Genomic DNA, 25,671 nt, shown 5'->3' on the forward strand with positions numbered 1-25,671 from the left:
TGCAGCTAGCTTATGATAAGGTTCATAAACAAGACAGACTGACTCCACAGTCTCTTGTGGGTTGTAAGCTGTCCGTCTGCACTGACAGCTCTAAAGAGATCAAAGCACTTAAGAAAACTACTGCCTCTTCCCCTCGTCATTTTTGGTGGTTTAAAGGTAAAATGCAATAAAAAAAATAAAGGCGGGGTGCTATACGTTTAGCTTTAAGTAGGAAGGTAACCGTTATGGGTTTCTACACAACGTTTTAGCACTACACATCCACTGTTTTGCTAGCAAATGCAGCTAACAGTTGGTCATTTAACCAGGCCTATTTTTCTCTAAAAGCCACTCCAACACCTGTCCTGCAACTCCTAAAGGCATCACGCAAGTTTAGTGGTTTCAGTCACAGTAGAGAGGTCGCAGAACAGCCGTCGTGCAGTCGGGTCAGGGGGGCGCTGCAGCTCCTTTAGCTCCTGAGCTAAAGCTAACAAGCTAGCATAGTAACCAGAACAATCAAACACAGGAACTCAGCGCGAGTTACAAGAAATGAGCTGCGCTAGGGCCATTAATATATGGCCGAGTATACATAAAATGTGGTAGTTTTCACCTGTAATTCTGCCCGCTCCACCTCCCATTGTGCTCTCTCTACTTCGAAACGGGCCCATTCGTGCTGCAGGAAGTGCAAGATCCCCGGGATACTGTACTGCGCCCTAGCCGCCTCCCCAGCGTCGCCATCGGGCAGCGGTCCTTTCGCACCGCCGGGTAAAACAGAGTTGTTATTATTGTTGAAGAACACGCCGGGCCCCGCCTGTTCGTCCATGGCCGGGCTCGGTGGAAAGGTCTGTCCGTTGTCTCGCTGAGTCGTGGCGCTAGATATCAACGGAAGGGCAAAAACCTATCGACTGCGCTCTGTCTCCTCGGCTCGAGGGAATGAACTCACTTTCTGACAGCTAGCTGTCAGTGAATGACGTCAGTAGCCGCGGCCACGCCCACAGCATGTTGGCTGGGGGCGCTCGATTCTCTCACCCAGAGTGGCCGGAGAAACATACTCTCCTTCTTTTACACATTTTACCAGATAAGTAGCATTATGTTATAGATCCTGTATCAGCATTTATACTTTGTCTAATAATAGAACAATCAAATACAAATATTAATATTAATCAATAACAGTAAAACAAGTAAATACAAACAGACATGCCAGGGGACAGTGTACATATGCAAAGCCAGAAGACAATATTCATTCATGGAAACACATTAAAAAGATGCACAAATTCATCGTCTTAATAGATTTCTTGTTTTTGGAGGAGTAAATGGTTTTCATGTTTTGCTTGGTGTCATTTGGTTTCATTCATTTTCAACTGTAATAAATGAGGATATAGAAATATAGATTAGATTTGTGGGTATGGGATTTTGCCACAAAATATTAGAATAACAATATAACATTCTTGATTTTACTGCTGCAAAATCAAACAAAACATTTTCTAGGCATAAAGTGAAATCAGGGTCTGTAATATCAATAGCAAATCTACTCCAGTCCTCCCAAAGCCTTTTAGTATGAGTACAGTGCCAAAACAGATGAACAAATGTTTTGGGTGTACTACACTGGATAAACAATTCACATTGATGTCCTCTTTTAACTTAAGATAATGATAAGCTGGGTAATATCTGTGTAAAATATGTTAATTCCAGTTATTCTTCCAATTAAGGTAAAGCTGTTCCAGTAAGTAACCACATAGGGAACAGAGACAACATCTTTCTGAGATAGATGAAGTATCCCTCTCTTGTTATTTTTGCTCGATAAGAAGCATATCTGACTCACATGAGAATCAGCTGGATTCAGCACTGGAGACATAGGTCCTTGTTTTGTTGCATCTTTCAACAGCATTATGACCACATAAGGGATTGCATCTATGACTACAGCACGCTCCTTTGGAGTTACTGGTGTACCAAATTTGCTGAGGAATTCTGAGTCGCTAAGTAAATCTCAATCGTCCTTTAACTGGCTGACCAAGATATTATTTATGATCCATTTCGCATTAATAGAGATTTGTTTTTATATAGTAGGTTTTAATTATTCCAAATGAAGTATCTATTTAAAAAAAATGTGTTTAACCATGGCCAAAATGTGTAACAAAGACATCAGCACAGTGAGGTCAAAGTAACTTTATTCACATTTCAAAGAAATGAAGGTGCAGTGTAACATAGGGCCATTTCAACAAATCTGCCAATGTATGAAGGAAGCTGACACTCACTCACTCATGTAGCTATTACACATACGCAGATTTGGATCAAAAATCAGTTATTGGCAACACAACCGTCTGTATGATATGCAGCACATAAATTAAATGATGTAGTATTCACCCCCCATTTATCAACAGACTAATTAACTGTCTCTGTGAGAATTACAATTTCTGCCCCCAAACAAGTTGAAAACATGATGCATTTATTATTCAAAGGGCTCTACTAAAATCTCATTCTAGGCTCAAATTAACAATCAAAAGGTGATTTTCTCAGTTGCGTTTAAGAACAAGTAGCAGGAATGTTTACAGAATAATTTAAGAGAAAATCGCCTCTTCAAACAAGGAAACAAAAAACTTAAAAAAAAAAAACAACCCAAAAAACATCAGTAACAATCAGCAGACCCTAAGGTCATATACTAAACCAGCTCCATTAAACAAACATGCATGATTGGAATCAAAAGGAACAAATAATAACTGCCATGTTCACAGTGATGCAATATCACAGAGAAAAGTGGCACAGTAAACATCAGCTTTTGGATAGTGAGGGATACGACCAGACAAAAAAAGTAAATTGTGTCCCTTTATAAATGCAATGATACATTCACACAATTTCCTACAGATTTTAAAGTGAGTTTTGTTTTTAAACATTCAAAAGCTTTTTAATATTTACATAATTTCCTTCTTGACTTAAAGAGAAGTTCTCATCCATCAAAAACAAAAATGAGATGTAGAATAAATAAATACACTTCATAAACTGTGGCTGACGCAGACATGACATGTGGTTCTCTGTTGACAGACAACAAAACAGACGTAAAACAACAACATTAATTCAGGCCGTGAGAGTGTGCAGTGCATTTTGGAGAGTTCAGAAGAAGCTCGTCTTGAGTTTGATGGTCGGTGCAGCCTGCACAGTCGGCTGAGCTTGCCTGGCTGCGGCTTTGGCTCTGCTGCTGGCCTGGTTGGCCCGTATAGCAGATTCCAAACGGATTTTAAGCTCAGGTGCTGCACCAATTACTATCTTGAAGGCAGCTGGATAGAGGGGGCCAATCCGCATTAAGTTCTGAAGGGCGAAATCATGCAGGCCTTTGGAGACTTGGGGCGCAGAGGAGATGGCATTTTCATCCAGAAGGTAGGAGACGAGAGTTGGTACAAGAAGAGCCAGCAACTGCACCCCTATTAAACACATAATAACATGAGACTTTAAAAAACATAATCACTAACAGCAAAACGACTTAGATCTCAGTTAAGCACGGGGAGAGTTTAACTGCACTGAACACAAATCCAACTCAGGAGACCACAAGACAGTGTTTACCAAAAGCCCCTGACAGATCAATTCACCATACTGTCAAATGTGTCTCAGAATACGCCAAAGTAACATCAAAGCAACCAGGATCAGGTATGTGTATCTCTATATCTGCATGACAATATATATGTATTAAGTAAGTAACAACTGAGGGATGCTAGAAGCACAGTTTTGCATCAATAATTTATACGTAGTAGACAAGATGTGCCAGATTTGAGAGAGGAAATGGACACGTTTTTTTCTTGGTTCCCTATAAGCCTTTCACGATACTCTGTCTGCCACCAGGTACCATCTCCTGGGAAAATGAAGGCTTGATTTACTGCACAAAGGAAGTGTGTCAACCATTGTGCAACCAAAACATGAAAAAGATAGTGCCTTTGTTTTCCCCAGTAGCCATCGCTAGCTGTCCTCAATGGGCCTTTTTCACAGCAGACATTTTGACTTGTCACAGTAGGGAAAGCACAGGTAAAACTGATAACATTAACAACGGCTCAGTCCCATTAAATGTCCCTGTATGCTGTTCCACTGAGCCAGCATGCACAATACCAGGGCCTCCCCTAAGTGGAATCCAGCTGTCATTACTGTTATTGAATACACCTGTGATTTTCCTGTTATGAAATGTCAAAATGTCTGCTATGATAAGGGTCCATTGCCTAAGAGTGTCAATGTAAGTTCTTTGCAGTTACTATCCACAGTAGCGGAAATGGCAGATAGTGGAAAAACCAAAGTAACTGTGAAAACTCTACCTGTAAAAGGAAAAAGAGCCCCGTTAAGAGAGGAAGTAAAGTCGGTAAAGAGGGAGTGATAACAACTGAGGTAAAGCAAGAGTGAACATCCGGCAGGCTTTCAGTCAATGGAGAGAGCTTCTGGACTGGAGAGGGTTACTATCTGACAGTCAGTTGGCATTCTGTCTGCTAAATCAATAAGTAACAGAACCTGCCTACTTATCAGTATTATCTATTAATGTTGTTAATGTGTTGTTTGTAGTTGCTAGGCTCTGAGGAAAATGGAATCCAGTTGTCTTTGCGATAGTGGTGCCAACAACACACTTGGAAAGGCTTGGAGAGGTTGAAAAGATGTCTGTTTGCACTATAAGAAATAAACTGACATATACACTGGATGGACAGAGACTATTTATGGGTCATGAAATGCAAGATGATCGACAGAAAATGTTCTTAATTGCCTAAAATGACCAAACTCTGGTGCCAGTTTCACCAGACTGAAGATTTGCTGCTTTTCCTTGTTCCTTTTTACTGACAATACAGCACTTATTATTGTTTATTGTTGTTGTTTACTGTTATTGAATACTGTTGGTTGGACAAAACAAGACTTCTGATGGATATTTTTTACTGTTTGCTGTCATTTTATAGGGTAATGGATTAATCAAAGTAAAAATCTGCAGATGAATTTGTAACAGAAACAATCCATAGCTGCAGCCCTAAATATGCAATGCATAGCACAAGCTGCATCTCAAATAAAAATAGTTTGAACACCAAACATGGAATAAACTACAATATACCATATATGAATATAGCACAAATATGAAATCAATCAACTTTCTGTGAGTGTGCAGTGTTTTTTGCATTACTAGGGAAATAAAAACTAGAGGGCGCATGAACAGGAGAACCAAAACACAAAATTTATAATTTAAATAAATAATATAGAATATCTAATATAGCATAATGTTGGAATCAATAGTGAAATTGACAGTAAACCAGTGCAGGGGTTCTAAATTTAGCATTTAATGCTCTACTGCTCCGATCTTTGACAGCACACATCCAAAGGCACTGAGCTAAATACTTTAATGGAGCTAAACGCTTTAATGGAACGAATACAGTACTTTAGTGGTCCATTAGGCGAAGGCGTACTTACGGTTCTGCTCTTCACCCATGCCGACCAGATTCTCTAAGACCCTGATGCCCTCCTGCACAGCCTGCAGCTCGGCAGCAGTCCCTGGCCGACTGCGCTCCACTGCCTTCAGCTTCTCCACCATGAGTGGAGCAAGAGCGTGGATGTACGGAGTAGAGAGGGCACGGCTGGAGTGCTGAAACACTGACAACAGCAGCTGGTAACATCGTGCTTGAACCTGTGGTAAAAATGAATCACTTAACTTGGTGGAATCTGGAAAACACTTTTTGACGGGGCATTCAAAATTTGTCCAGGTTGAGATTCTCATACTTCAGCTGTGTTTGTACACACAGATACTTACCCAGGGATCACTAGAGTTGAGGGCATTTCGGAAGCGGTCCATGCAGCCCTTCTGCAGGACGGTGACTCCTACAAGTTCATTGCTGGCTGACAGCAGGAAGAGTGTGATCGCTGTTAACATGCTGACCTCATCCATGTCAGGCCTGGACTCATCTTCAGTCACACACAAACAAACAATGTCAGAATTTTTTGGCCCCCTTCAAAAAAAGGCCAGAGGTCACGGTCAAATGTGTGTGTATTTGCTTACCTGGCTGTGAGTGCTCGAGTACAGATGCCAGGCTGCTCCTCACAAGGCCGGTCCACTGTGTCTGCATGCTCTCCACCCGGGCCAGAGGGGAGGTGATGATGGTCTTGATGCCCTGCAGGGCAGCTGACACAGTCACAGGCACCGAATTGTCAGTGGTCTTAACTGCAGTTTCCCTTAGCACCCCCGTGATTAGGAAGAGCACCGTGGGCAGGATGGTCATGCTTCCTGTAAAAGGCCAAAAGAAACTGTGTGAGAAATTGTTTAAGAGTGAACACCACATTTCTATGCTAATAATATTCATACTTACTCTTAATCTCACACAAATGCATATAGCAGTTTCTAATACCTTATTATGATAATTGAAAGGCACAAAGAAGCCTTGTCTGTGTGAGTTTAAGAGTTTAATTTATCATTAGCATACACAAACCTGAACAATGCGGGCCAAGAACAGCATTAATTCTAAATAAAACATCCAAGCTGGAACAGAAACTTGCTATCAATGTGTACCGTGATTGTACAGATTTGATTTTGTCTTTTTTCATATTCTGTGTGTGTGTGTGTGTGTGTGTGTGTGTGTGTTTGCTTCAGGCCTCACCAGCAGGAGAGCAGAGCGAGGGCAGTTCTGCCAGGATGGAAACTGTGTTTGCCACCAGTCGGGCACTTTCCTCTGGTAGTCGCTGAGGCCTGAGTGGCACATGGCTGGGTGACTCCTTCACACGTGCGTTAAGCTGCGGCAAGTGGCGGACCAGGATGAACACGAGCAGCTCCATGGCTGCATACACCAGAGACTTGCCGGGGACGAGCTCCCCTGTGTCTCCTCCTTCCCCGAGGCTGGGCTGAGAATCTTTCTCGCCTTCTTCCTCTTTGCCTGAGCAAAATGACACAGTGACCTAGATCACTCAAACAGCTACATAATTTAAACAGCTTTACTTTGACGAGAAAACTTAACGGACTTAAAATTCAGAATATAACAGTGTTTAGGTATAATGTAATGTAAACAGGGCTGAACCTGTAGAATGTGTTAGTTCCTGACCCTTGCTGGTCTTCTGTCGCTGCAGATGGTCTTGCGCAGCCCTGATGGTCTCCTGTACGACAGCAGTGACCTGGAGCTGTACAGCCGGAGGATCCCGGGTCAACAGCAGCCTGTGAAGCACGTTCAGGAGCTCCACTGCCAGCAGCTACAACAGAAATATCATTTACAGTTATGCCACTGGGAAACATTGGGAATGTGAACAATGATATTTAGAATGCCCAACACGTCCTATTCCTCTGTGCTGGCACACTGCCAACAGGTCCACGAGCAGGTGTTTTATCAGAGTGGTAAATGGGCAAGTGTTACACAGAGTTTCTCAGAGTTATGTTACAATGCTATGGAAGTCCATTGCTGTCAGCGTGATGAAAAAAAAGATATTCCAAGTCATTATAATGAGAAATGTTCTCAAATACTGAGTTACTATGTCAAAAAAAAACTAATTAAGCATCTCTAAACAATGGGAATTTTCTCAAAATGATGACTTTATGTCTCAAAATAATTTACTAAATATCTCAAAATAATAAGAAACTTTCTCAGAAAAATGACTTTGTATCATTTCTCATTATTTTGAGAAAGATGTTATCATTTTGAGAAACTCAAAACTCATTATAATGACTGACAGGATCATTTTTTCATTACACTGGCGGAGGTGAACCTCCATATAAACCATAAAAACATCTTCAAATACTTTCATACTACATGTTAACAGAAATTGTTTGGGGTTTTTTTGCTATTCAAACAACAGAAAATCTTCATCGATATATAAAACAGGCAAGAGGTGAGAACGATATCTCTCTTTGTCCAAGCACACAAACATAGCACGTGGCTCTACTCTGGGACAGGAGACTGTAATGACTGCATGGCAGCACCAGACGGACACATGCTGTGTCCCAGTTTAACGGCTGGATCCTCTAAAGTCCACACCTCTAGACCAAATACGTCACTGGCCGACGAAGACCTGTCCCATTTCAAAGGCTCCACTAAATGCAGCTGAGGAATATAACCTGCTTTTTTACTGAATTTGTGGGACACAATTTATGTATCGTATGAAGCCCTCAATATCCCATTATCCATTGTGCAGCGGTCAATTGTTTAGTGGAGCGTTGGAGCGATCCTTGCTGCCTCGTAAAGTCAGTAAATATCACATGACCCTGTTGTATTTATCAGATACTTGCCCTAAGGTGATGATCAGTCACTGGTAAATATATCACTTGAACTAAAGCAATGAAACAACTACTGAAAGGTGTAAATAAAAGAGGCCATGCCTAAAGTCCACAGTTTCTTATTTGCTACTTTGTGAAATCATCTCTGTTACTGAAAGTCGTGCTTTGTCATTTGAGTTTCTAATTTCCATTTATGCAGTGGTTGAATTTCTGTGAACATTTGACAGGTGTGCTGCTTTTTAATTGAAAACTGAAAAAGAGTTTTACAAACAGCTTCAAAAATACAAATAGCCTAAGCAAAAACAAATTCTGTTTCCTAAAATGCATGTATAAATTGCAGCACAGATTTGATATTTAAATATTATTTCAGATGTCACGCTGAGTGTGTAATTCAGAATACATTTTAAAACAAATTTCAAATTCTAGGAGAGTGGTACAAATCTTCTATCTCTCTTCCTTGCGTATGTAATTCCTCGTCTCCGACTTGTGTCTTTACCTGGTCCTCTGCAATATGGTGCTTAGCACATGGAGATTCTAGCAGAGTGAAAAGAGCGCGCAGGCAGGACATCACATGTTCGATGGGCTCCTCGGGCCGGGGGAAGCAAAGAAACTCTATACTGACACCTGAGAGACAGAACACAGAAATGCACTTAGGGTGTGTTCATGCTTTTCTCTTTTTCTGTCCACCACCATCCCTTCTACTGTCAGCAGATGCGAGGTGGACCCACGGCTGCAAGGTAAACAAAAAGCAGTCGCCATGAAAAGGTGTTCAGGTTTTTAGAAGAATACCTGGGGGTATTGAGTGTTCTCGAGGAACATCTCAGTTAGAGCCAAACAGCCTGAAACAAAAACACAGTAACCTGAATACATTATACCACAAATGATGTGTGTCTCTTTACCCAACATCAGATGCATCCTGTCTTTGACCGACTCCTCGAAAGTCTTTGTGGTGGAGGAGGCTGCTGGAGGGATGGCAGGAGCCTTGGAGACAGCCGAGGGGACTTCTTCTTTCTCTTCATCAGCTCCGAACCCAGTGCTGCTCAGCCACAGGGCCACAGCGTGCAGTACAGGGGCCCACGAGCTCCGATAGTGGAGCCTTGCTGTGTCTATAGTCTCTGGAGTATAAAACGCTCCACCTGAACACAGACACGCAATAATAGGAAATTATTTGTTTTGACTATATTACTTTGAAATGTGATTTGAATTGTTTACAAATGCACCACATTAATTAAAATAGACACACAGATATTAAAATATATGCTCCTAAATTATATATTTATGTTTAGGCCACCGGAAATATGAAGTATATTTCGCCTACTGGTAAAGAAATGACAAATTCTAATTTAAGAACACATGCCTCAAGACAGCTCCAACAATCTGCTGAGACATCTCATCTCATCAAAACGGTAATTTGACAGTTGTTGTTTTGCTGCTGTTGTTTTTGTTGACATTTATTAAAAACAGTTCAATCACACTGAAGTTTTTTTTGTCTGTAGTTGCTCTCCAGAGAATACAATCACAACTTTCATAGGGCCAAAACTAGAGCAAAGCACTCAAAAACTAGAGCTTGAAGTGGGCTAAATATCCATGTACTATTAGAGACACTGCAAGCCTGCATTGTTATGTGCATGTGTCCGCACATATAAAGAGATTTGATCCAGATTTTTGTAGGCAAGAGTCTGACTTGTACCGTCAGGAGGCAGCTGGCTGGAAAACTCAGCGGGCAGAGTGAGCAGAGCATAGTCTCGCAGCATGGCCAGCCACAGGCGGCTCAGCGAGGGCAGCTCTGGCTGCACCAAAATGATGAGGCTGTCGGGCGGAAGCACGTCGGCGCCCAGATCCTCCTCATCCTCGTCCTCATCTCCAGTTCGGACTGGTTTGGCAGGCTTGGACTCTGCCTCTTTCTTGATCTTCATCGCCACCACATACACCTGAGAGTGAAAGCCAATGTGTATAGTCAGCTTTGTCACTTGCGGCGTAACAATTATAGGATAGCGCTCTGATCTTCAGTCTCACCTCAGCCCATGCCTTCAGCACGGCCAGCTTCTCCATCGTGGTGGCACTCTCACTGTACAGCTGACTAGATGAGCCCTTTCCAGCCTGCACTTTGTCCAGCGACGACACAAGCAGGTTGTGGACTCGCCGCAGGTCATTGAGGTCACTGACTACGCCACTGCCAATCCATGTACTACACACCTGTAGTCACATAAAGGGGTCAAGGTAATAAATGGTAAAACGAATTGAACATTTACAGCACCCACAGCCTGTTAGCTACTACTTCCCTTACAACTAATGAGAAAAATTAAAAACTCACATTATATAACAGTGTTGAAGGTTGATTAGTCATCATTAAAGGGGTTGGGGGTGTCAAAGAACAGTTATTAATAAATAAGGCTGACGTGTTATGGCTGTGCAAGTGGAGCATGCATTTATAATATTACATCCATCTGAGAAGAACTGCTATTAGAGTGTCAGGCAACCAAGAGCAGGTGAAGGACAATTACAAGTGAGTTATGATGTAAATGGAATTCGCAAGCCATCTCATTACCTTGTTGGTTTATTTACACTATTCTCTGTATCATGGGTATTTATTTTGTTTTCTATGTTGTTCTTAGTCAGTCATTCCATTTACAAAAGAGAAACCCTGACATCAAGCTATCGGCTTTAAGAAAGAGCAGAAATAGTCTCAGCAGGCAAAAACCCTGAGCCAGAGACACGGAGGGGGATGTCAATACTGCTGACAGGCATGTTTGTTATTTTCCACTGTCACACATTCTTCTCATCAGTATGAAATAAGTCAAAGAGCATTAAGAAAACTTGACACTGCTGGGTTTTAAGGGGATGATGAGTCACTGTGCAGCGGTAATTAATAACCATTGGAGCAGCATAGCTACAAAAGCCTCTGACATCATCAAATACATTAGAGGTTCTGTATGAAACTTTTGACATGTATTAGCTGTTGTTTATTGCCATTTGCGAACGGACTGCAAGACCATGTGCCACTTTCTCGGTTTCCTCAAGCAGCATGCTACCGAGTGCCTTGCCTGTCTTCAGCTCCGCTAGGCAAATTTGCGAATCCTAGGTTTGCAAAAAAAAAAAGACCTGTCCCCCTCTCCCTACGACTGGCTAGTACTCATTGCCTTTGTTGGTTGGATTGGTTAGATTTAGGCAAGAGGAGCAGGACTGGTTAGGGTAAGAATGTCAGTGTAAGCCAATCAGAGCCAGAGTAAGGCAGAGTAAGGTGGGCCATTCCTTCCCTATCCTAGGTTTTGTTAATCTGCCTCTGCTACAGTGCTAAAGTGCAACAGATATTAACTTAGAAATGGAGTTCACAAACGTCAAAAAATGACCTCCCCCACCATAACTGAGTCCACACATGCTGTGTTTGCATTAAATACGTTTTGCAGCAGCAGCCCGGCTGAGACGGACCTTCAGTTAGGGCTGCAGGAATGTGTATTCTCCTCCCAGCCAAGTAGTGTCCTAGTGGCGGAGAGTGCGTCGGAGAATCTGTAGGATGTGCTGACTAGCAAATTAATATATCAGCTAATGTTACAAAGCAGCCAATGCCAGATACATGCAGCTTGGCTTAGTTACAGCTAGCTGGCTAACCTTAGCTTGCTTGTTTGCTAACAATATTGCTATGTTAGTTGGCTAACTTGCGTAATTACTTAACCAGCTAACATGATCAATGAAACTAATTTATGCATTATGACAAATAATGTTGATTTAGGCAACAATAAAATATGTAACAGTACAAAGCAAAGGTGTATAACTAATGATTCCTTTCTACTAGCCAATAGCGAAGTAAGGCAGGAGCAGCCAACTAGCTAACCATATCCTATGCTAAGATTAGCCAGCTACCTGTAAAGCTACCCTGCATGGATTAGCAGTTCATTACTTCATTACATTAGCTGATAAATTAAACTGCAAACGCGTGTTATCAACATGATGCCAGTCAATTAGGTCAGTCTTGTGTACGCCTATGTCATGTCACTGTTACTAGCCAATGCCCAGGTGTTCGCTCACACCTACAGAGTGCGAGCATGAGAACAGGATGCTGATGGCAGTTCTCTTATTAATGAGTATTTTCTGAAAGACACATACAGAACCTTTAATATATGTAAGGACTGCTCATTATATTGAATGTTATAGTACAAACAGGGCAGTAAAGTGAAATGGTTTGTAACCAATTCAGCTGCTAAAAGGTTTCTTCTAAATAATTGTTAACAAAGCAGGGTGCCTTACCTGGCATGCCTTAGCTGTGATGTCAGATGGTGTATCAGGTGAAAATGCAGGTCTGAGGGCAGCTCCGACCTAAATGCATTCAAGAATAGTACAATGTTCACTTCTTTGATTTTGATTCACATTTGCTGCGTCACTATTAATTTGGGACATCTGCAGCATTATGCAATCTGACTTACATTGGCCTGGTATTGTTCCAGGATAACGTGCCCTGGAAACTCGGGCTCTGGTACTGAAGCAAACTTTTTAATGATGTCTTCCAGGGCCTGCAGGCCAGCCATCCTCAGCTGGTTACTGTGGTCTGTGGCTGCCATGAAGGCCATTCGGATGAGGTCAGACAAATGGAGCACCAATTGATCTCCTGAATGAACAGAAAGATGGAAAGAAAACTTTAAGGATTGTGCGAGGAATACAAATGTATTCATAATCATTGTGAGACATGAGATCTCAGTGAGCAGCCACATTAATCAATCAGACAATAGAATTTATCAGAGATTTCTGTTCAACATTTGCCAGTCACTGTTGAATAAATGCTTAAGTAATCCTCTGCTGATGGGTTGCATGTAAACGAAAAGGTAAAATTGTTGCCTTCCTCTTTGTGAGAATATATTGAAGATTAAATAACAAGACACACAAATCAGTTTTTAGGGTTTCAGTGCGTGCTTGCAGTGACTCCAAAGAAACTGGATATTGACCTTGAGGCTGAGATTTAATTGAGTTTTAGCTGAAGTGCACCTCTCAAAGGATTAGTTGGACACGCCAGCATGCAGAGGAACCATCCACTCAATCCCAGTCACAAATTTTGGCTTAGCTGCTTTCAGAGCTGCAAAATCACCACACTGTGCCATTACTGTCTAACCTGTGGAATGTTTCCTTATTTTGGAAGAGCTTATTTAAATACTGGCTCTTTTATCTGTCACAGTGAAAACAATCCCTCCCACTTTTGCTACCTTACCTCTAGCTTTGTTCCATCTTTACATAAAAGCACACACAACATTTAATATTCCAGCAACCTCGACAGTCTGTATTAAAAACAGCTAGGCTACTGGTTGGTAAAAAATTTCAATTCCTTTAATTTATGTAAGCAACACTTTTAATACCGGTAATGACTTTAGAAAATTAATTTGAAGCACAGACAACAGATCACAGGAGGCATAAATCAATCACAAATCCTTGGAAGTGAGCTACTCTGTTTTGGCAGCATGGTGAACGGTACCTTTGGGGTTCTTGGCTTGTGCAGAACGTGCAGCTGCCAGGTCAAAGTGCGCTTTGTCATTCTCACACAGCAGGATGATGCGGCACAAGCAGTCCGCGGCAAATACCCGCGTCACCCAGCGCGGCGCTACAGACGGCTTGGACTTGTCATCTTCGCCCAGGCCTGTGAACATGGTGTCGTCGTCCATCTCGTCTTTTTTCTCAGAGTCTTCCTCATCCTTTTCCACCTCGAATACAACGGCTCCTCCTACATCTGAAAGAGGAGATGGACACATTGATGATACAAGGGTTTCAAAGAAGATTTAGTCACAAGCATTTGAACTGAGATTGGGCAGCAAAATAAACTTGACTGCTGTGTGATATGTACTTTAGTTTCAGTTCCAGCCTTAATTTTCTTGGAGACAGAAAATGGTAATGTGTCATATTTTGCTGTTTTGAAGATTTACCTGTAGTTGCTGCCAGGACATCCTTGCAAAGTTTCAGCCAATGAGAAAGCTTTTCCACAGCAAGAGACGACAGCATGTGGCCCAGTGTGTCATGGATATCAGAACACAGCTTCCTGTCTGTCTCCCGATCCAGCATGCCAAACAGAACGCCCTCAAGGCCGGTTTCTGTGATGTTCAGATCTAAAGCACAAGACAAAATCAACACAGTAAGAGCCACATTGTCTCACTGAGGTATATCAACTGAGCAGGCTGCTCCTGTCAGGTTTACAATATATACTCACTGATTGTAGTGTTGTCTCCTGCTCTCTTCGCCAGACTCATGGCATACTCACAGACCTCTGCAGCCTCTCTCTGAGCGAGCTGCCTCAGGCAAGCCACGGCAGCACGGCGCAGTAACAGGTGAGAGCTGCACAGGTGGACCTGCAGGGATCCCATAACACAGAATGAAATTGTGATTACAATAGAGAAATACTATAACTACCATATTCTTAGTGTGAAACAATATGTCTTACACAGAGACAGGGCACCAGGCTGGACAGGTTAACATGGCGTGGAGCGAACATGTGCAGCTGCTGCAAACATGAGATGGCAGCTGCCTGCACAAGGGAGTCAGAGTGATCCTGCATGATGGCACAACCAACCAGGCAGGACGAGCGGATGGTGGAGATAGTGGCTCCATTTCCTTGCAAACCCAATGACAGATTAGAGAGACAAAAAGAAACAGCATTTTAAACAGTTAGAGGGCACACAGTGTGTTTTCAAGTCCACTTCAGTGGCCTGTGGTGTGCTTACACTGCCACCTGCTGGCCATGAAAGGGTACATTGCTAGCTATTACATGGCTTTCATGAGATACAGTGAGGTTTGTGAATTTATTTCTGCCACAGTTACCCTGTAATTCTGGTCCCACAGTGGTGATGAGTGCTCCCAGGCAGCGCCCCAAACACTGGTGCACCTCTGTGTGAGACGGTGGCACTGTGAGGAGCAGGGTGAGTACCAGAGAGAGTGTTGGCTCCACGTAGCCTCTGTACATGGGACCGCTAGAATCCACGATCAGAGCCAGAGAGTGCAGAGCCCATGTCTGATTAAAAAAAAAGATGGAGGATACCAGAATTAGTTATGTGTTAAGCACAGAGTCGGATATTTACAAATCAAATACAACAGAAAAAAAAACCCCAGCAAAGTTCATCCATGTAAATCAATCTATAATCCAGCTCCACTCCAACTCTCTTAATCTCCATCAACAGTGAGTGAATTTTAAAATCCATTCCTCCTGAGTAATTCACTGTACCTGGACCTCATGAGAGGAGCCATCCTGGGCCAGAGCCAATAGGATGCTGACACTGGTCTTTAAGTGCTGGCCTGAGCCAATTCCTCCAACATATCGATGCAGACAGCCGAGAGCCAGTGAATGGCCTGTCCTTGATACTACATCACGGGCCGACTTCAGTCTGGAAATTGAGGAGGGAGAGAGATATGGATCACATGATTAAAGCCAAGGATAGAGAGGTAAACTAGATTCAGTTCAAGATAGATGTGCAGACTATCAAAGACTGGAACTTAGCTTCCTGAAAACATCTTTGACCTATAAAAAAATGTTAAAATGTTTTGTTTTCTGTGACTGATTATAAAAGGTGATGTATTCACCAAGTCTCCCTTGATCTTAAGAACAATAATAGCAGAATAAAGAGAGACGAAAGAAAAATATAACACAGATAAGAAATGCTTACTTATCAAAGCTGGTCTGTGCCATTCTGGCGATGAAAGTAGCCTCGCCCACCACCTGAGCCATCCTGCCCAGGGCCTCTCCAGCAGCACAACGCAGGATGGGGTTGGGATTGTCCAACGCTCCCATCACCAGGGCCAGGGCCGACTTACGCACCTCCTCAGGACCCAGAGTACTTTTGTTCTCAGCCAAACCCTTCAGTGAGGAAGAGATACGTATTTCTAATTACTTAAATATTGAAACATGATATTCCTGTCTGAAGAGGATATGAAGGGAGTTTTCTCACCTTGAGGGCACTAAGCACTGCAGTAAAGATGTTCAGCTGGACTGCCTGCTGTCGAACTCCTTTAGCCTGCTTTATGCACTCTGCAAAGTGGTCCAGCATCTGCAGCCTGAATTATACACAAAGTCAGTTAAGCAAGCACGTCATTAAGAGCTTTGCAACAGTGAACATAAATACATAACAGACAACAAGTGAACAAATATCACAGCAGATAAGATGCAAGATGTTGACGTGTTGCAAATACGTCCACATGTCTGCAGCAACAACTAAACTTGTCACCTGTGTTTGAAGGACACGTGAGGGAAAACCACACCGAACAGAGCCACCGAAGCGTCAATGACGGACACACCCAAAGGGAGAGGTCCTGGGATGGCCTCGCCAACAGGAACACGCAAGTAGATTGAGGAGGGATCATGTTCCAGAGCTCCGCTGCCAGACGCGCTGTTGGGCTGCAGCTGTTTAGGAGTGATCACGCAGTTGTATCAACAGTGACCAAGACATCAGATATTAATGGTTAATGTTAAAGGGGATCTATCACGCTTTCCCTTATTTTCTATCATATATATATAATGTTAAAATGTCAGATGTCCTTATTAAATGTGGCCAAAGTTTCAAGTAATGATGTAAAGGTTTGTAGTTTTTTTTAAAAATTGTGTTTCCAGCGTTTTCTTCTACTTGGGCTACAAGATGACATCAGATCAGATGACGGATTTCTTTATATGGTCATCTGCTCCAGGCACACTACTGCAACTGTTTTACATTACAAACACTGTTACATGTAGCTACATGCTAATGGCAGGGAAACATGTAATCTTGGTTGTGATGTTGTTCATTTCAGGGTTCATTAAACCCTGTAAACATGTTTTAGTAGAACCCCAAAATACAAGTATGAACCTGAAAAGCAGCATAATAATTGGTCCCTTTAAAGTATAGACAGTTGTTGGTAACCAATTCTTCATTATGTAGAAGATTTATATCTTGGATTCTTTCATATAATTGATTATTCTACTCACCTGATCCTCAATGCACTTGTGGTCAGTCTCCTGTAGCCAGGAACCCATGAGCACACTGTCATCATAGTGACAGAGAGAGCGCAGCAAGGAGGTTGTAGTGTTGGCAGAGTTGTCAGTCAAAGTGAACTCTGCCACCAGCTCTCTCAGGAGGGCATTGAAACTTCCTACACAAGGAGAATAGTGTTTTGTTTTTTTAAATACCCTCCATAATAAATGTCTTTAACTTCTGTGAAAAAAGCAGAAGTGACTATGTTACCTTCATAAGTCTTGGGAGGCAACAGAGCCAGGATGTCGTACAACCGGAGCCTCACCATTGCTGCACTTGCTTTCAGGTGAGCACCATGGACCTTGATGATGGCAGGGACACTGACAAACACATGACAATCATTAGATATATAATCTAGACACAATGAAAGAAATGCAGGAAACAGATATCATACATTACAAAATTAATAAACAGTGAGTACAGAAATCGTAAAATCCTGCATCAAAGACAAAATCCTTTTTTGTCTTTATGTTGTCAACAGGCAGTTGTACTTGAAAGTGTCACACTCACTGTGACATCATGGTCATTGCACATTCAATGGGAGTCATCAGTCTACGGATCACATCTTCTGTGAGCAGCTCGGGACAGTGGGCCACAAAGCTACGCATGGCTACAGAAGAAAGGCAAAGTCAGAATTTTGTCTACTAACATCATAGAGCATGTTCAGGTATGCAGGGTGGTGTGTGTCTTTACCACACAGTGCTCCAGCTCTGCCCTCCAATGTGACCTGCCAGGTGAAGGAGTCTCCTCTGGCCTTCTCAGCCTCCAGCTCCTTCTGGGAGCGAGGAAACACGTTCCTCCACAACAGCAGCATCTTGGGAAGGTGATAGCGCACAAGGGAGGGACCTGGAAACAAACACAATATATTGGCAATGTTGTCAGTGAGAGAGGGGGAGATTGTTGACAAATCAGTTCCAGGAGATAGGAGAGAGATGTCTGGGAGGCTCACCCAAAGTCATGAGGGCACCCAGCAGCAGCCATCCAGCCTGTGTGCGCTGCAGGGACAGTCGACTATTCTGAGCAGCCGTCCTCAGGAGGTCTTCAGCGATACTCACTACCAACTACAAGAAAAAAAACACCGACAATCTGTAGATTTATATGATAAAATCACTAAGGCTGGTACAGCTAAAATAAGCAGAAAGACCTAAATGATACATCTACAAGAGAAGTACGAAAGATTACATTCTGAGGCCACACACCTTGCCCTTGGAGTGGGGGATACCCAGCGGACATTGGTGCACGCCTCCCAGCAGAGCAGCCATCGCAAAGCTGTAGCCGCTCACAGCCTCAGGTGAACTCTTCAGGTTGTTGATTCTCTCTGCACAGCGGTCCAGCAGCGGAGTCAACTGATATGGCAGAGCCACGGCGACACAGCGCAAGCACCATGCAGCGGCCAAACGAGCTGCCATGCTTGGGTGCAGCAGCACCGAGGTCACAGTTTCAAGGAGTCCTGGAGAGGAGGACGTGGAATATGTTTACAACTGTGACTGAATCTAGTCTGAATTCATTCCCTCTGGCTGGAAAGTCCAACATATTAAACAGTGCTTAACACTGGCAACAGTGCTGACAGAGCTACGGTGTTGACCAGGGGGGAACCAGAGGATGGGCAATATGCTTCCATGACACTGCCATCCCAATATCAGTGGCAACTGCTGTATGAATGCAGTGCAGAGCGGTAATGATTAGCTACCAGGATACACACATGGGACTTGGCTGGACCAACTTTTCACATCAAAACCCCAGAGAAGCTTTGATTACAACACGGAACGCAAGTGTGACTTCATTCTCTGCTTTGGACGTATTACTGATGAATTACACCACTATATCTTTACATGGCAAATAGTGGTTTGCTGCCCTGAATGTCGCATACAGAACCTTTACTGTATACTGAAATGTTACAGCATTTTACCAAAATTAGAGAAGATGCTGTCTAACATTATACATGTTGGCTAAGTAAGCAAGTTTTCAATCCCGTTAGGAGCATTATCAACTATATATAATCCCATCTTGTGTTAACAGAAACGTAAGAGCACTGAAACAAGTATCCCACTCAATGTTTTGTGTGCCTCACCAATAGAAGGCTCCTGGATGAGTGGTGAAGCTGTGGCACTCAAGCTCTGAACCAGACTGCCCAGCTCTTTGAGGGCACACACCATGACATGCTGACTGGCAGAGACATCCGCTGCCCCTGCCTTGTTCTCTCCACTGATGTCATTCACAACTGCCTCTGGAAAAACATGCGGTAGAGGAAATATACAAAAAAGAAGGGTTTGTCAGTATAAAATGCAAAAATGGGAAGTTGAACAAAATGAAAAATCCTTAAAAATATGATACTCTTATGATGCAGAGTGCGTGCAGCATTGATGGATAAGGTGACCTGCACTGAAATGCAACTTAGATTGAGATTTTTCTCAACAACAAGGCATTTTTTGTCAGATTTGTAACGTTAATTATGATCCTCTGACATATTACATTAAAGTACGTGGTAATAACCTAAGTGTCTGGTCACATTAGTCCATATAATGCTGTCACACATCATCGATCTGCCATTTTTTTTTCTTTACACTACTGGAGAACACACTGCTATACGCCACAAACACAGAGCTCTGAGGATTTTTTTAATTAAAAAAAAGTGCAATACAGGAAACAAATATTATAGTTAAAAGGATAAAAGTGACTTCATCAGAATTCATGTAAATTGCTGATTAACAGGTTTGATAGTCATTTATCAAGTACTTAAATCCTCAGAACTCTATGAAGGCTACAGTCATGATCACATGAAGGGAAAAAGTCAATTAAATGACTTTAGGAAGAGATTTAAAGCTGCTCCTTTAACTGTGGCAGTCATGCCTGTAGATTACAGAGGGAACATACACTAGGAGGTCCCACAACCATCATGTCTCCAGGAAACATTTTACAAGTTATAGTCACAATGTCTACTTTCAAGAAGTCTCACAGATCCAGCTGGTTGAAAAACAACTACAAGCAGCAAGTATCGTCAAGGGCCTAGGACCACGTCTCAAGAGACATCAACATTCAACATCTTTTTAAAATACTGTTTTAACATCAATATGAACAAGAGAATGTATGTTTGACATAGTTTACATCAGTTTAAAGGTTGCAAAGCAAATCAGAGTAAGAATCATCCTTCCTGAATGAGATGAAGTGATTATAAAAAATGACTGATGTGTTGTTATACAGAAAAAAAATGGAAATTTGGAGGAACTGAAATTAATAAAAACCAAATGATGGACAAACTTGCAATATCATGTCATGTTGCCGTGGGGGGAATGGCTTGTTCTTACTATGTGTCTGTGAATTTAGTGGCACATGCAGTTTTTTCTGCTGGTGTAAGCCAGATGTCAACAGCCAGAGAGAGTTATGTCATGCTCCTTAGGGATTGTAATGCAATAATAGAAGAGCAAACAGCCATGACGGCTATGCAATAATGCAAGCATGAGTAACTCAAATGCTGAGCTGGCAATGGATAATGTTACTGACATTATGATGCTGCTTGTGGTTAAAAAGACAAGAAAGAGGAGAGTGATCCGAAAGAAGCAAAGAAGGCAGAAAGCAAGAGGGAAAGCAGAAAGAGGGAAAGCCATCTCTGCACACAACAAAAGAGAAAAGAAAAACCATCTCTATACAACACAAGCGCAAACCATGCAAGAATTGTAGAAACTAAAATGAAGGATGACTTAAAAGTGATAATAATGGATGAGTACTTACTCTGTAATGCTCTGAACCGTGATATTTCCCCCCCATCCTCCTTACCCACAGCCCTCATTTGCTTGCTGATGGCTTGGCAGATTTCTTTGCCGGCTGCAATTTGTGCTTTCTCTCCAAGTAAGCCCCCCAGGGTGGCACGCAGCATGAAGGAGACACAGCGGCGCGAGTACACAGCCTCAACATGTGTCTGTGTGGCCCGTGGGTGGGACACTAAGTCCAAAACGTGGGACAGGAACGTGGCAAAGTTGCGCTCCAGCCACTGACCACCAAGTGTAGTCACAAACACAACGTAGGCCTGAAGAAGAAGAAGAAGAAAGATCATGTGTGAAATGGCTGAAGATGACAACACAGGTTCGGATTCGTGTCATGTTTGAAAATTCACCTCACCTGTGTGACGCCGACCCGCACCTCCCTGCTGACAGAGCCTCCCCCCTTCAACATCTCCCCTCCGCTCTTAAGGAAGCCAGATCCACCACGCAGAAAGCCTGTGGCCATCAGCTCCAGCACCTCCTCCAAAGTGGCTCGCTTTACATTCTGACGCATCACTAAAGGAAAGAGAACAAAAGTGGTGAGCTAGTCTACTTAACATGAAAGGAGCCAAAGATAAACTGCACAAATCAACTCTATAACCTACCAGCTGCTTGTTTGGGCATCAGGGCAGTGGCCATGACTGTCCCCAGCAGTTTGGCCACTGCTACCCGAACACCATAGTTAGATCCTTCCAAGGCTTTAAAACACAAAGTGGCCACGTTCTCAAGTTCTGTGGTCCACATGAATACGGCCTCATTCTGCAGCTCCAACAGGCACTGATCAAACAAGAAGAGTAAAGATGGGGTCCTGTTAGTAACATCTACATTATGCATGTACAGGAAACATTTATTATACTGACAATGCATACAAACAATATGGTTGCTTAGTTCATACATATCTTTGCAATATAATGGTCACACAAATGTTTTCTGAACAGGAAATCATATTTCACAATAGGGTGGAGATTTGCGCAACACATTTGAGTTTGGTCACATTAAACAACATAGCACAAATATGTGTAATTTGTAACTCTTTTACAGCATCATTAAACGTTCTTCTCAGACCAACCTTTGCTACTGCACAGCGTACGGCCATGGACCTGTCTGTAAGTAGAGAGCGGGCATTCTTGTATATGTCTCTGTGACATGAAGCTGCAGCTCCGCCCAGTCCACAAAGCACCTTCTGCAGGCTGAGTAGGATCTCTCCTCTGCCTTGTGACTACATCAGCAAAGTAAATGTGAAAACAGGAGAATTAAAATAAATGTCACATCTATTTCTGACTAATACAATTCTTTGTTTATCCATTTCTGTTCCTATATTCTACTATACAATTTAACCTAATACATTCTGGCTGTAAGAAAATTTAATGTGCTTTTCCTTCTCCCAATTTTGAACTCTTAAAAGTCATACCTCTGCACTCTTTAATGCCTTCAAAAGATTATTAATGGTGTCTGGAAAGGAGCTTCCCAGCATCCTGCCCATCTTCTCATAAAAGGCTCCAACACATGCCACTGCAGCACTGCAAGAAAGGTTACTGTATGCATTAAACTAAAAGTATACATTATATTTCACTTTAAATTGTTTGACAAACAATGCAATGCAATAATCAGATGAGAACTCAGAACTGAAATGAACATATAAATTGATTATCTCTTGAAGCTGAACTGCTGTAACTGTGAGTTTCCTTTAATTCCACATATTCTCACATTCATTATGTAAATCTCTTTTTGACAACATTCAGACTAGCTTTTATTTTATCGATTTTTGATGAAAAGAAATAGCATAATACCCTGTGCAATGAGTTAATGTAACCTCAAAGCTCCAAACATTATTGCCTTTGTTAAAATACTAAGCACATTAGCTCAGGGGTTAGCAAGGAAGTGTTGGCGGCTGTGTGCACTCCACATCCCCTCTCAGTCCACCTGAATCTGTACAGAAACGGGCAGGTATGAAATAATAATGGATGCAGGACGACACTGATGCAGCTTCAACTACTGTTGGATTCCATTAATACTTGCAAAAACACAGCATTATATCTGCTCGTGGACACTTAATCTCCCCTTTTAAACATGAAATGTCATTCTGCAGATTACCATTTGGCTTAACTGCTAATACCCTCTGTAGGCCCACCTACAGAATATATCTGAAACACTCAAAGCAGAGCTGAACAGCCTATATATAGTTTAATGCAAATGTGTAGTATGTCATGCAGAATATGTACTGTATAGGGACTATGTTAAAAAACAGCAAATGAAAATAAACACTGCTGCAATTAAATGGGATCTTACAGTTTTGTAGGTAGGTATGCAGGTGTGTCATCCTTGCTTTTAATGATCTCATTGCATTTATCCAGAGTCTGGAAAACAGTGAAGGTGTCTCCAATGCTGTAGAGGGTAGCAAGGTTTTTGGCCAGCAGTTTTCTTGTTGGCGGCCCAGGGGCACTGCTGATCAGTCCTGTCAGCTGTTCCACCAGCTTCTTCTGCTTCTCCTTCACATCCACCTGCCATTTAATCACACAACAACATGACACACTGCCTCTAATGAAATGCACTCAGGAAAACAATGCCAAAAACTGAAAAGTCACCTTATTTGCTGCCACAAGCACTTTATCCAGGAAGCGGAGCCATTCGAAGATGAAGACAGGCCTCTTTGCTTCAGTGATCTGGGCCAAGGCATCTTCGTTGAGCAGCAGACTGTGAGCCAGCTCCATGGCGAGGACCTTTTAACACAGTGCTGTACACCGTCCCCTCTGAAATGTTATATTACGGAGTGTGCCTTGTCAGTAGATGTCTCTTCTCCTATTTGTCCTTTCATCCAATCACCTATATTAAGTATTATAACAGCACTTCAGCTACTGAAGATCTTTTGACATTTACTGTCCCTGCTAAGACTTTGGGACTGTTCTTTACTTATCATAGTACAGGGGTGGCTGAGGTGTGACTTCTTTTTGGACCCTCTCCGAAGCCACAAATATTTTTCCTTAAGCCTCCCTGAGTAACTAGCAGAAATTGCATGACCCTCCCTCCGCAATCAATAAGTTGTTAGATTTTTAAACTTACCCTTTGGTGTTTTAAAGTTAAAAGTTGAAGACGAAATCCTGGAGTTGAAAAAGGCCTTGATTTTTCACTCCGAGGGTCCTTGGATGCTTGTTAAGGCTTGTTCACATTACACGATTTTAACCCCGATTTTGCATCACGGAGACTATCGTAATCTTTTGAGTGTTCATACCTGGCAACGTGTGTTTCTGTCAACGGGAGTCTCGCCAACTGTGTTACGATCTGTGTGTGCACACCACAAGATTTCTACACTGAGCCCTCGTCAACAGAGCCCCAGATAACGTGGTGACGTCACCAAACTACGTTTTTTAACTTGCACACGACACATTGTTAAGGCTGGATATTCTTCCCAGTATTGAATCAGATCTGCCTCCTGTGGACGCCGCTATTGTTGTTGTTGCTTGTCAGCTTGTCAGCTTGTCAGTGTTGCCAGACCAGGGCTATGGAAACAAGCCCAAAAGAAGCGACTGGACCTGGCAACCCTGCGGCTTGTCCTCCTCACATTTCTTCCGTCCTCCTGCGTGCTGACGTGGGACATATCCCGCCGCTCATTGGCTGATACTCTTTGTCAGTCGTGTCAGACTTCTCCAGTTTTCTAGCATGCCAGATATCCAGTCCCAGTCACAGACGAGGGGGCGACTTGCTCGTAGGCTTGTTCACACGAGGACTTGTCGTGGCAGACTATCTGCCGACTCACCTCCGACCCAAGGTGGCTCTCAAGATCCTCTGCGACGTCAAAATCACGGTGAAAATCATGTAAATGTGAACTAGCCTTTAGTTAGTGCAAAATTGAGAGACGTCGAATTATGTCATTTTGATGAAATATCACTATTTTAAGCTAAGATTTGTTTGTTTTTTGTGTTTTGTTTTCTTCCGGGAAGCATTTATCACACATGATGTGTCCAAGAACCATCATGAAATGTGAAAATCCAATGATAATTTCTACTTAGACAGTTTCTGGCTATGATGAATGGTGTTAAAAAATCTGTGGTAAAATAAATACAATATACACCCATTTAAATTTGCATGCCCCTCCCCTAGGCCAAGTCAAAAAAGTGTGAGTCCCTCCCCAGAGCTTATAACATTTGACATGCCTCTCCCTTTTGGCACCAACCCCCTCCCCCCTCATTAGTAACGAACAGTCCCTTACTCGGTTTGCAAGAGACAAATGTTACGTTAATTTTAAAAACGTAGCAGCTGCCACTGCTTTGGACGTTTTTAAATCAGTGCTTATCTATCGTAAAAGTGTAGCAAACTAAAAGGTCAAAGCTGAGTAGCGTTAACACTTTGCTGCACTGTGTTGACAGCTGCCTGCCTCCAGCTGTTGATAGGTTAGCAACCCAAGCTAGCTAACAGTTACTTCCTACGAGGAACAAGCTAAACTCCAGCTACACACTCTCACCCAGACTGAGCTATAGCTTTCTATCGTCTTCTTTTAAAACGTTTAGATGTCCAAAAACACCTCTGCGACAACACCTTGCTGAAATGTGGGATACATATAACCAAAATGTTCATCCTACCTATTTTCGACAACCCAGGATGAATGACGACGAGTATCGGCGGTGTCACACTAAAATGTGCCCGACGTGAAACCGACGAAATAATGTGCTGAAAACATTGCTGTTACACAGTTTTTCAAAAAAGTTGTTTCTTTTTATGTGTCTTCCCTTTCCAGTTGCCTCTGTGTATTTCAAATAAATATCTACTTCTGAAT

The 25,671-nt window shown here is 42.5% G+C and overlaps 2 protein-coding genes across 7 annotated transcripts in view; both read right to left on the reverse strand.

Moving 5' to 3' along the window:
* LOC126406411 (striatin-like) overlaps positions 1-922 on the reverse strand; it is a 34,794-nt gene extending 33,872 nt beyond the window's left edge. Inside the window, exon 1 of one of the 2 annotated variants that reach the window (XM_050070659.1) lies at positions 587-922. In XM_050070659.1, the coding sequence (XP_049926616.1) occupies positions 587-799 (213 nt within the window). In that variant the 5' untranslated portion in view covers positions 800-922. The remainder of the gene's footprint in view (positions 1-586) is intronic. The other variant, XM_050070658.1, reaches the window with a different exon arrangement.
* A 1,205-nt stretch (positions 923-2,127) lies between these two features.
* On the reverse strand, positions 2,128-25,528 carry heatr5b (HEAT repeat containing 5B). Of its 5 annotated transcripts, none has more exons than XM_050071099.1 (36): positions 25,478-25,528; positions 23,486-23,650; positions 23,190-23,401; positions 22,312-22,420; positions 21,970-22,119; positions 21,506-21,677; positions 21,259-21,416; positions 20,872-21,166; positions 19,214-19,369; positions 18,342-18,592; positions 18,092-18,203; positions 17,836-17,988; positions 17,653-17,752; positions 17,353-17,462; positions 17,097-17,260; positions 16,363-16,538; positions 16,087-16,192; positions 15,805-15,995; positions 15,366-15,525; positions 14,966-15,155; positions 14,589-14,758; positions 14,358-14,496; positions 14,077-14,256; positions 13,632-13,883; positions 12,595-12,776; positions 12,419-12,487; positions 10,190-10,369; positions 9,864-10,104; positions 9,073-9,309; positions 8,670-8,797; positions 6,987-7,155; positions 6,573-6,845; positions 5,978-6,202; positions 5,732-5,883; positions 5,395-5,608; positions 2,128-3,392 (listed from the first exon to the last, which is right to left on the reverse strand). In XM_050071099.1, the coding sequence occupies exons 2-36, from the start codon at positions 23,609-23,611 to the stop codon at positions 3,085-3,087; spliced, it is 6,210 nt and encodes a 2,069-aa protein (XP_049927056.1). In that variant the 5' UTR covers positions 23,612-23,650; positions 25,478-25,528; the 3' UTR covers positions 2,128-3,084. The 5 variants fall into 5 exon arrangements, with proteins under 5 accessions (XP_049927056.1, XP_049927055.1, XP_049927058.1 ...); XM_050071098.1 differs by lacking the exon at positions 25,478-25,528 and adding an exon at positions 23,961-24,683; XM_050071101.1 differs by lacking the exon at positions 25,478-25,528 and adding an exon at positions 23,961-24,681 and having other exon boundaries at positions 20,917-21,166.
* Positions 25,529-25,671: the final 143 nt, after the last annotated feature.

Source organism: Epinephelus moara, chromosome 19 (genome assembly GCF_006386435.1).
Source record: "Epinephelus moara isolate mb chromosome 19, YSFRI_EMoa_1.0, whole genome shotgun sequence".
NCBI classification, from domain to species: Eukaryota; Metazoa; Chordata; class Actinopteri; order Perciformes; family Serranidae; genus Epinephelus; species Epinephelus moara.

Coding starts and splice junctions, on each gene's coding strand:
- heatr5b (XM_050071099.1), bottom strand. CDS start 23,611: ATGGAGCTGGCTCACAGTCTGCTGCTCAACGAAGATGCCTTGGCCCAG. Junction 17,463..17,652: donor GCAATGACCATGATGTCACA/GTGAGTGTGACA, acceptor TGTGTTTGTCAG/TGTCCCTGCCATCATCAAGG. Junction 15,526..15,804: donor GCACAGACCAGCTTTGATAA/GTAAGCATTTCT, acceptor CTCAATTTCCAG/ACTGAAGTCGGCCCGTGATG.